This window comes from Homarus americanus, unplaced genomic scaffold (genome assembly GCF_018991925.1).
Source record: "Homarus americanus isolate GMGI-L3 unplaced genomic scaffold, GMGI_Hamer_2.0 scaffold57980, whole genome shotgun sequence".
NCBI lineage: Eukaryota > Metazoa > Arthropoda > Malacostraca > Decapoda > Nephropidae > Homarus > Homarus americanus.
Window position 1 is genome coordinate 170,807 of NW_024716703.1, and position 12,330 is coordinate 183,136.

Below are 12,330 nucleotides of genomic sequence, written 5' to 3' on the forward strand. Positions count from 1 at the left end.
TGTGTGTAGAGGGGCGACCGTGAGAGGGGTGTATGACGTCAGTGCTTGTCTTATATTACATCATTACCTGGCCTATATTACGTCACTGCTTGTCTTAAATGACCTCACTAATTACAATACGTAACGTCAATACTTTCAAGGCGTTTCAATACATGGGTTCTGAGAAGAGCATAAGAGGGTGTAGAATCCCGTGAGTGGGTGTGTGTGTGTGTGTGTGTGTGTGTGTGTGTGTGTGTGTGTGTGTGTGTGTGTGATCTCATGACAGACAGCGGGCCAGGAATACATTATGAGAGAGAACAAGACACAGAGATTCCAGGAACCATTATACCTGCATCTCACAACAGATTAACTCCCTGATTACCTGGGAACTTATAATTATTTCCTTAACTACAAATTTATTCACTTTTTTATCTTCCCCTCTCTCTCTCTCTCTCTCTCTCTCTCTCTGATTTTGTATGTATGTATGTATGTATGTATGTATGTATGTATGTATGTATGTATGAAGTGTGAGTATACTTTCTCTAATGTTAATAAAGTGTATGTACTGTGTAGGTGTAATATCCATGTAGAGTGAAAACAAAAATTGGTTTCCGCATCCCCACACACAGAGCGCTGGTCGACAGGTGGATCAGGTATATATAAAGCGTGGACTCGGGGAGGTGAGCCAACACTCGCGGGTGATCAAGACAACAGACAAGAGGTGCTCCTTCCCTTCCTCCCTCGATCTAACCACAATACCCCACTACCAGTCACTCAGTTGGTGGTCTTCTCGTCGTGTTGATACTTACGCGTGCAGCCTGTCTGTTCCTCTGTCTACTGATTGTCTCAATACATCTAGCAGTGGGAGGAGGAAGTTGTGTTATCCATCTGAGAGGAAACTAACCGGACGTCAACTTTACATTAACATTGATATTTAAGTGTTGATAAACTTAATACATAAAAAACGTGAGTATTAATTATAACAAAATTAATGGAGTTAGGTTTATGTATTTCTAGAGACTTTTACCTGAAGTTATTAACGAGTGTTATCATTAAAACTCTCTAAAACAAACAAAAGAAAACGATGGTTCCGTCCTCCGCCAAGAGGAAGTTCCTTATACCTACTAAACAGAGGCCTTAAGTTGAAAGGGAAGTTAGGTAAGTAACGTGACGATTTAGTGTGGCACCCGGAAGACCTGACTACCCACAGCCCACCCCACCCACGCCTAGCGTAGCCTACCCCTGCACCCCACCCTAGCCCACCCCACCCAACGTCCCGCCCAGCCCAGCCCAGCCTACTCCACCCCACCCTAGCCTAGCTTGTCCTAGTCCCTACACCACCACCACCACCACCACGCCCCCAAGGCTATAATAAGATCGTGCTAGTGAAAGGCATCATCACAGACCCCCCAACATCACCTCTCTTCCGCTAGAGCCTTACTTGTCTCTTATTGACTCTCGAGGACGACCCTTCCCTCCTCCTCCTACTTCTCACCTTGAGAGACACGTGGCTTCATCACCCTACCGATTACGGGTAGCGACGGCCCTCACGCCCTCCCCTCCTCCTCCTCCTCCTCCTGTTAAATCATCAGCGGGCCTAGAGGTACCGACTTGCCCGCCACAGTGTAGTGTCAGCTGAGCCAGTGAGCGGACAAGTGGCCTGCACCCTTCACACTAAATAACAAAAGAGAATCGCCTTCCGCACTGAACTGTAAACACACAAACAAATATTTTTTTTTTTCAACTTGGACAAAAAAATCTAAGAAAAAGCAACGAAGACATTTATTTTTTATTTTATTTCGAGGAAATAAAAAAAAAAAACCTGGAAAATATCGTAAACATTCCACACAGTTGATGGTGTTTATTACAAGAAATTGTTGTATATCAGGACGAGTATCTGTGAGAAAACATAAACTAGAGTAACAGCAACAAGGTAAACATCGATATGGGTTGCTGCTGTACAAACACACACATGGCAGTGAGTATTACCTCCTTAAATCATGCACACTCACCTCGCACCCCTGTATACACACTGCTGTCCTGTCACTCACTCACTCAACAAACTTTTTCAGTCTTTTTCCTTGTTCCTTACACACACACACACACACACACACACACACACACACACACACACACACTATTCTCTATACACTGCATGGGTCGAAGGCTGTGCATGAGCATGTCTGACAAGTGGTGATAAGTAACCAACACAGGTCGGAACAAATTATTCGTACAACCTAATTTCTTAATCATCTCAGGTGAGGGAGAGTCAACAGGTGTTCCTCTGTTCACGGGTCACTCCTTCTGTTATCGTCTAACTCAGTGAACCGCGAGAAAACCACGCAACTTACTTGAATCAAACATAAACCTGCAGGAAACACAAATCTTAGGAGACAGTTGTGTGTGTGTGGGTGTGTGTGTAGTACTGACTTACTATATCTTCACCTGACTTACCATTTATTTGATGATCACTTTAAGAACAACGTTAACAATATATTAATTACTTTTATCATAAATTCATGGGTGTGGTGGCTGAGTGGCTAGAGCTCTCGTGTCCTGTTCTAATCGTCTTTTATTCGATGCTGAGGTACTCCTAATCCACCTAGTTATAAACGGGTAACCTTACTTTACAGTTTGGGAAGTGAATGTGGTCGAGTACAGTACCTGTGTTATAGCCGTAGTGTCCTTGAAGGCCAGCCTCATATATGGGACCCACTTTTATATCTCAAGTGACGTCTACATCTTCACTATTAAGTTACAATTGAATTTCAGGTTCTTTGATGACCATGCATTATTTGACAGTCGTGATGTGTTAAATATTGCTATATGACCGTATAAATGGTTCCTATATCCTCAATGTTATATGGAGCTAGGTAACATTTCGCATTGGTTGAGTTAAAGTGAGGTTATACTGCTCAGTTTTCAAGCCTCTCAGCTGATGTCATAAGCTCCTCCCTGGCCCCGCCCCATCGACTCAATACAAGGGGATTTCCCGCATTTCAGCTCTGCCACCGCCCCTCTCTCTCTCTCTCTCTCTCTCTCTCTATCTATCGCTACTCTCTCACGCTCTCCCAATTTCTCCCACGCTCTCCACTCCTTTCCCACTCACTTCCATTTTTTCCTAAGCTTTCCTGTATTTTCCCACGCTCTTGATTATTTTCCCACTCTCTGTAGGTTTCTCATATTCTTTCAAATAAATGATTATATTTTTCATCCTCTCTCTCTCTCTCTCTCTCTCTCTCTCTCTCTCTCTCTCTCACAAACACCCTCCTAAAAGTTTTCATAAGCACACTTACTACCTCTCACAATTACTCCCTCATACACTCCATAACACTCCCCGCCACTCCCTCAATCTCCCTCCTAGCTACTCTCCCAGTCACTCCCCTACATTCCCTCCTGCCACACCTACTCACTCCTAGCCACTCCCTCTCCCTCTCCCTTCTGTACATACGCCTAGCCACTCCATCACTCACCCTCCTGCCGCACACACTCCCAGCCAACCACCACTCCCTCACACTCCCTCCTCTCTCACTCATCCTCCTAACCACTCACCCAGCCATCTTCCCAGCCATTTCCAGCCACCCTCCCAGCCCTTTCCAGCCCCACAGGCCCAATAAAATACATCACCAGGGCACAGCAGCTGAGTGTGGCTGCCCCCTCCCTCCACGTGACGCTTAGAAATAATTTTCCCTGAAGTAATTTTAGGTGAAAATGAGTGGGATGATAGATAGGTTAGGTGGATAGGTGGTGGTGGTGGTGGAGGGTTAGTTGGTGGTGGTGGTGGTGGAGGGTTAGTTGGTGGTGGTGGTGGGGGCTTAGTTGGTGGTGGTGGTGGGGGCTTAGTTGGTGGTGGTGGTGGTGGGGGCTTAGTTGGTACAGTGGTGGGTTAGGTTAGGTTAGGCTAGGTTATGTTATGTGGGATTTTGTCGCTGAAACAAGTAAAGTCCATCACTAATACACGATCTTCATATGCATCTCTTGGTATATACACTACAAAGGTCGCCTGATAACTGATGTAATATTCAAGGTCCTGATTATTGGTATTCCTCTACTACACTACATTGATAAACATTATGTGTAAGACCTGACTCAACCTCGTAAGTACTGTACAATCGGTTACACTTCTACCTGGTACAAAAGATGATGTTTTTTGTGAGACGTGGCAACTCTGTGGAATGTTTATCAAGCATCATTAGTCTAACTACTATTGTGAGGTTCCTTAGGGCCAATGAGTGATATTTAATACAATGTAAACAAAAACATCTCACAAAACGCGACACCTACTGTACCAGGCGTAAATGCAAGCAACTGTACCTATCAGAAACCTCAAATTTGCCTGTGTATAAATGTCAACTTATTCATACTTAGGAATTAACGGAAGGCAAGAACTCATTAAGGTATTTATACGTTTATTTCCCTCCGAGATTCAGGAGAATATTATAAAAAGAAACATTCTTTGCCAGAGCCACAACTACACACACGAATATCTTACGCCATAACCCATAACAGACGAGTGGCAACATTGGTGAGTTTGACCAGCATCTCTTTGACCTTCAAGATAAAAGACTGACGAGATGAAGAGATGATAAGTCTTTCTTGTACATGTGCCAATCATAGTTCCTCTGTACTTTAAGGCTAAAAGGCTTATCGGAGTTCATATAATACGATGCTGAAGCTGTTTTAGAGGTGAAAGGCTTACAAAAGAAATCCATTCTGGTCCCGTGTAAAAGAATGAAGGCTTTTAATAACTGTTTAATAGCCATGTCTGAAGACCATTAAGACTGAAGTCCGTTGAAAGAGAGAGAGAAAGAGAGAGGAGAGAGAGAGAGAGAGAGAGAGAGAGAGGAGAGAGAGAGAGAGAGGAGAGAGAGAGAGAGGAGAGAGAGAGAGAGAAGCCGTTCTATCATCCAAACATCTCTAATTTAAAAACGACACTTCCAACTTCATTAGATACTTTCCTTGGTCACTTTCCTCTTAACTCAATAGACACTTTCTACTTATTAAACTTGTCACTTTACATCTAATAGCCTGCATACTTTCCACTTATATTAACCATACACTTTCAACTCCAATGGACACTTTCCATTTATACTATTGGACATTTTCCACTTAATCAGACATTTCTTAATCACTTGGATATTCCCGTGTAATCGAACCCTCAACTAAAGCTCCTCCCCCTGACCTTAAGCTCCTCCCCCTGACCTTAAGCTCCTCCCCCTGACCTTAAGCTCCTCCCCCTGACCTTAAGCTCCTCCCCCGACCTTAAGCTCCTCCCTCGGTTATGTTTTGTTGACTGGTCTTACACTTTTACAACGGGAGCTTAACCATCGCCCGTCAGCCAATCCCAGTCGAGGACCCTGAACCCATAAGAGCTTGAGAAACGACATATGATTGGTGGATATTATCTAGTACAGAGGATATTCTGAGGGAGGGAGGGAGGGAGGGGGAATAGTGAGAGGGAGGAAGATATAAGGGGAGAGGGGTAGAGGGAAGGAGAGAGGGGAAGAAGGACGGGTTCTATCAGAGAAAATTATTGCAGTTTTTGCTTGCATTTAACAATCATTTTTACCTCTAAGTAGATACTCTGTAAATTACCTTCTCGACAAAGATCATTTAATCTCTCCCTCGCCCCTGGCCCGTTCACCTAACACTGCGCCCTCAGGCTCACGCGTATTAAATACCTTATCATTTACGCAGCTCATTCAGGTTTCTTTGATTCGTGATTTATTTCTGTTTTAATAAATTGTATATAGTTTATTATATAGGAATTGTATAGGGATTGGTCGACCTATAGTTTATGGTGAAATATGATAGTGTCATTAAACCGACTAGATTTTGACACTATATCGAACTATTTTTTATTATTCCTTATCAAACTATGGTGCCATGGTAAGAAAATTATGGTGCCATGTGTAACCATATATTAGTACTATATCAAACTATATTTCCCAGTGTTATATCATAGAATATATAAAGAGACTATATCATAAAGCGTTATATTGAACTGCTCTTAATTATTAGACTCTTCCTTGTGGTAATGTGGCGGCCATAGTGGTGAGTTGCCCTGAGATGATGCTGACTTATACTATGACACTCAAGGGTGACTTACCAGCTCAACCTTGGCCTCATAACTAACACCCTCACCCTCGTCGTCCTCTCCTGCCGTGGACCCTGTCACCTTCTGTCACACTCTCTCACACCCTCGCATCCTGTCACACCCTTTCCTCACACCCTGTCACCCTCTTCCCTACTGCCACGCACCCTGCCACACCCTCCCTAACACCCTTTCACACCCTCCTTCGCACCCTGATGCTCTCTCACTAATTCTGTTTTTCCCCTGTCTCACTCTCTTGCCCTGATATCCTCATAGTCTCTCTCTCTCTCTCTCTCTCTCTCTGCGAACTCTACATGCCCAGTATCACCAAACAACCATACCACTACAGTCACACACTATCACCACCACACCACCATACCACCTAACTACCATCACCACACCACCATCACCACACCATCATCAACACCACACCATCATCAACACCACACCATCACCACCACTACACCCCCACACCACCACACCCCCACACACTTCTCGCGGGTCTTGTTAAACGTGCGTCAGTGACCATAATGTGTACAAAGGTTAATTATGTGTTGAGTCACCACGCCACAGCATCATTAATCAACAAACACTATACACCTTAACCTCCCGTGCTCTGTGTCGACTCTCTACCCGGGGTGTGGGATAACTAAACTAATCTTGATCTCACCTGAAGATTAGTTCAGTAGATTGCTTTACAATTATATTAACCACCCTAACCCAACCTAACTTAACTAATCTAGCTTAAAATACCCTAACCTAACCTAGGAAAGGAGCGTTCAAGTTGTGTTTAATATTGAAGTGATGGTCATTAAATATAGACTAATGGATCGTAACAGAGAGAACTGGTAATGAATATTGATAACAGAGGCAGCAGAGAGGGACGTGGTGAGGTGTGATGGGGTCAAAGAGAAATGGCAGCCGAGCATCATAACATAAGAGGTCGCTGGAGTAATACAAATGACGCAACAACAACCACCACCTGTTGCTCCTGCCAGGTGCTGGTAGACCTTTGATAACTACTGATACGATATCTTGTGGGGGGACGGGGTGTGTGTGTGTGTGTGTGTGTGTGTGTGTGTGTGTGTGTGTGTGTGTGTGTGTGTGTGTGAGGGAGGGTGTGTTAGGGTACGTGTATTCAGTATCAGTGGTGTATACTCAAGGCAAGTACGTCGGAGCATTTTCTTTTTTTCACGATTAAAGACACGTCACACTTACTCTTCAGCAGGTGTGTCATATAGAGTACCTGAGTGTGTGTCATATAGAGTACCTGAGTGTGTGTCATATACAGTACCTAAGTGTGTGTCATATACTGTACCTGAGTGTGTGTCATATACAGTACCTGAGTGTGTGTCATATACAGTACCTGAGTGTGTGTCATATACAGTACCTGAGTGTGTGTCATATACTGTACCTGAGTGTGAGTGTGTGTGTGTGTGTATCGGTGTCCCTGGTGCGCAGTGAGAGACCTGAGGAACACTACAATAAGTGGTTTCAACTGATAACTGTTGCGGTGTTGAAGCCTTGACTGTGAACGACCCGGTGGTCAGTGATCCCACAAGGTAAACAAGTGCTTTAAAGAGGACGATAAATAATGAGAGATAAAAGAGTAAAGGTTTAAGTCTAAAGGTGAGTGAAGGTGTGACAGTAACTGGGCAGCAGAGTGACACACACACCTACACCATCACCACCACACTACCACACCATCACCACCACACCCTTACACACCATCACCACCACACTACCACACCATCACCACCACACCCTTACACACCATCACCACCACACTACCACACCATCACCACCACACCCTTACACACTTCTCGCTACCAACTCACACATATACAGTTCTAACTACTCAGGTATATATAAAATCCATACACTAATACACACATAAACACAGATTAATACCTATTACCTTATACAGCTGGGTGAACTGGGGAGCCCTTAGCGGGAACCAGTGATCATGGACAAATATGAAGAGACTCACACAAATGTACACATAGATAGATATACACTTACACTAAAGTTACTGTTTACATAAATATACACAGACACACTTATATCCTGTCACTTGAACACCCTAAGTACCCACAGATGCAGACGAGCCCCCAAAACTAAGTATTTAAAGAAAAAAGAAAATCTGCTCTCGACAGTACACTCGTCAACAGCGCCACCACACTAGAGTACGGAGAACAAAAACCAGCCTAACCTTGTCACTTGGGGAACTCCCTGCCTCTGCTCTCTATGTATAAAGGTCACAAGAACTAGAGGGTTATAAGCTTATGTCTAATCCTAACCTCCTCCTCCCTCTCCTCCTCCTCCTCCTCCTCCTCACTTGTCAGTTTACTTGCTCTCGGAATGGTTGCTCACCTCTCGGACTTTCACCATTGGCAGTATCTGTCATGTAGTCCCCCAAAAAATTGTAGCGACGGAAAATCTAACGATAGTATATAGGGGGACTGAACGTATAAGCACCAGGGCCTAACTGGATCTGTGTCAAGTGTAGGTACTGGGAACATCGAGGCTCTTAATTGTGCCTCATTATTCACGAATGTTGTAGCAGCTTGTTCTCATGACCATCTGTGTCTATGATGCTTATATGTTTAACGTTACTGGGCGCTAATAAGCCTTGATTCCATATTTCAACTTTCTATTAATTGAAATGAAAACAACCTGTTATAATGTATTTAAAAACTATATATATATATATATATATATATATATATATATATATATATATATATATATATATATATATATATATATATATATATATATATATATATATATATATATATATATATATATATATATATATATATATATATATATATATATATATATATATATATATATATATATATATATATATATATATATATATATATATTTACAATATTCTTTATAATGTGTGGTAATGCGTAATATAAGCTTGAGATGTGTTAGAGACAATAACTGCGACATATAGCAAGGCCGGATTATTTTGTCATAGTTACTCCCTAAAAGTTTTCGTTTTCTGAGATTGACTAACTTATAACGTTTTCTTTCTTCACGACTGTATATGAAACCTCTTAACGTTAAAAATTTATGATCGCTATAGATAGATAGATAGATAGATAGACAGAAATAAAGACAGATAGACAGAAATATAGATAAATGGATAGATAGATAGATAGATATAGATAGATAGATTCTGGCTTATTAAGAGTAACACCCGTTTGACTAATCACCATCGTTCTCTCTACCTCTTCACCCTCACAGATGCACCGCACGATATGTTGTTTAGTGGTGGTGATGGTGCTGGCCCTGGGCGTGTTGGTGGAGGGCGCGCCATCCACCCAGAGAGACGGGGGCGTGGCAGCGTTCACCAGGAGCCTCTACGGGAACGGTCTTGAACGTAGGACGAACAACTTGTGCTCCGATGATGTGAGAACCAGTGGGCTTTGTTCTTGATAAATATGCGTGTGTGTGTGTGTGTGTGTTTATATATGGCTTCACCAACACCTCCTTCACCAACACTTGTCTCACCAACACCTAACACCTCCCATCATCTCCTCCCACAGGCCCACCAGCAGTACATGTGTGAGATGTGTGCCAAAGAGACCAAGTCCCTTCAGGTGTACACACTCTGCTGTAACGGTGCTGACGATGCCCAGACCTGGTGCCAGAGCTTCCTCGTGTACGGCATCAACAGCGTCTGAAGCCTCATCACTCAGAAACCTTCAGCAGGATTACTTGACAGACATACATCCACCAACCTACCCAGCCAGTCTGCCTCTTGAACCTCCTATCTACATCTTCAACTGAAACCTCTTCTAAATAATGTCTTAAGGCCAAGGTTTCCTCCTTCTCTCACAAAAAAGAATCCCTGAGTAAAACTTTCTTCTGTTTATGTCGACACCTGTTAAAAAACTCCTTTGATATACTAATACTTTTCCACATTAAACCCGAAACGTTAGGTAACACTAAGACAATAACTCTGAAATATTTGTTGGACTTAAACCAGTTTAAAAACAACATCTTCTAAAAACCCGTAATTTTCATATTAATCAAATTGGTCTTCACAGGAGTTGCAAAACACGAATTGAAATTTTGCAAATATTTCTTCTTCTTTTTCTTCAGTCTCACTCTTATGATGAAACCAAGAAACTAATACCTAACCAAACTCTTTCTTTACAATACTTGGCGATATTTTTCTCACCTATCAGAGCTGGTTCAACTTTTCATCGTGATATTTGTTAACTTTACACGACTGGCTAAGCGGATCATCATTGCTTAAGTTTCATTACTTCTCACGACAAATTTCCTTTCTTTTTTTGGTTTGGAACTTTTATTTAATGTTGTTTCGCGATTTTTGGAGGTTGAATGCAAAAGACATCTGAGTTTACCAGCGGCAGCAGAGAGACGAGGTGAGATAGAGTTCTCTCAGCTGCCTCAGACACATCTCAGGAGGTCCTTGTACTGTCACCTCAGCCTCTCCTATATATACAGAACTATACATGGGATTAATATGATAGATGGAGAGATAAAGTTTATGTCATCTCTGTTTAAGTTGTTTCGTTTCGTCTCATTTGTAATTTTTCTGTCTGAGTTGATATTAAGTTACATGGATAAGTTAGTGAGGTATTCTCCTTCATAAATCATCTTCAGAAAAAAACTTTTCCTGAGAGATGAGAAACGTGAGGATAGATAACATGGGTGAGAGACATAATAAATACACACACTCCCAAAAATATCTATACGGTGGTGATCGATAAATTTCAGAATGAACACTACGACTCCTGTTGTCTCTGTTGGGTTGTCAAAATCCCTCGTCCGTTGTGTCATCTTACACAAAATCGTAGATACTTTTTTGTAGCGATACAAAACGTTTCTTACTTAAGCATAGAAGCTGAGGGATAAATATGTATTAATAAATGTTATATATTACAAATAGTGACAATCAGTGAGTTAGTACGGTATAGCGCATCTGGGTGACGGGTTAAGGCGGTGCGTGACCTGTAGACTACGTTATCCAGAGGTGGACAAGAGAGACACCTGTACAGAGACAAATGGAGCGATGGTAGAGTAATTCATTACGACGAGATATGTTAAACGACGAGTTACAGTGTTTGTAATAATTAGTGAGTCTCCGATAAGCCGAAATCTGAATAAATTGTGACATGTTTTCGTCATTTCGACACCGCCGACTCCACCTTGTGACACACGCTGTAAGGTATAAATATGTTACGAGCTTAAGATTACTTTTACTTCATCAAGGCGGCTCGTGGATGGTTGTCCCCCTCGGCAGCTTATCCTCAACAAACAGCTTGCACCTTCAGCTGTTTCTTGAGGCTCTACTGCTAGTTGAACCACCAGGGGAAGACTCGTATTTGTTGAGGAGTCCCACAACGGATGTATCGTATCTACTGCTTTTGTTCTTTTATATTTTCCCGGTAAATCATTTCCTTTTGAAATTATTGTGTTTTTAGATTTAAGTTAAACTGATTATATTTTTGGACATGTGATACTGAAGGTTAATTTGGAATTAGTTTTACATATTGGCAAAAGTTGCTTAAAAGTGATGATTGAGCAACACTGGTGACGAGGGTCGGTACTCCTGCTAGGTGGTCTCCTGGAGCTGGGAACTGGATATATTTTTAGAGAGACTGTAGTCCCTATACCTGTGTGTGGCTCCACTCACCTGACTGATAATCATAATAAACCCTGTTTGTGTTCCCACGTATGGCAGAGATGTTTGTGTAGTGTTTTAAAATAGTTAAAAAAAACAATATAATTGTTACCCAAAATGTTTACTGCAAAGTATTTTTATTTATATATTTGTGTCGATAAACGGCATTGATCAGATAGCCAGGAGTCACAAGCATATGAAAGTGTTCCTAGAGGTACTAGGAGGAGCTGTGAGGTCAAAGGTTCGTGACCTGTGTGGCTGGTAGTTCCCCTCTGACCTCCAGAACCACGCCCACCTCACCCACAGTGTTGCTGATGGGCGTGTGTCTGTATAAACGCTAACACACGCCTATATTCCACGTATTCTTAGTAATCTCTGTAACAGTTATGTTTTTCCTTCATTTTTGCTCTAAGTTGATGTACAAATTAGATTTCTATACTTAACATATGTCCTTATAAAACTATTTATTTGAGTTTGTATTTATTGCGCCAGTTGGGCAGAGTCTAGGGCGCTGTATAATGCCGTGAATAAATACAGAAGCTGAATTTATATCATAGCATTTATTAATAAAAAATTATGTCGA

General features: G+C 42.0%; 1 protein-coding gene across 2 annotated transcripts; it reads left to right on the forward strand.

Moving 5' to 3' along the window:
* The first annotated feature begins 656 nt into the window (after nt 1–656).
* On the forward strand, nt 657–12,330 carry LOC121858205. 2 transcript variants are annotated; one of them, XR_006087377.1, is made up of 3 exons: nt 657–945; nt 9,338–9,502; nt 9,640–12,330. XR_006087377.1 is itself a non-coding variant. In XM_042354423.1 (3 exons), exons 1-3 carry the CDS (start codon nt 1,925–1,927, stop codon nt 9,775–9,777), a joined length of 336 nt encoding a protein of 111 aa, XP_042210357.1. In that variant the 5' UTR covers nt 1,813–1,924; the 3' UTR covers nt 9,778–12,330. The 2 variants fall into 2 exon arrangements, 1 of the variants encoding a protein (XP_042210357.1); XM_042354423.1 differs by lacking the exon at nt 657–945 and adding an exon at nt 1,813–1,957.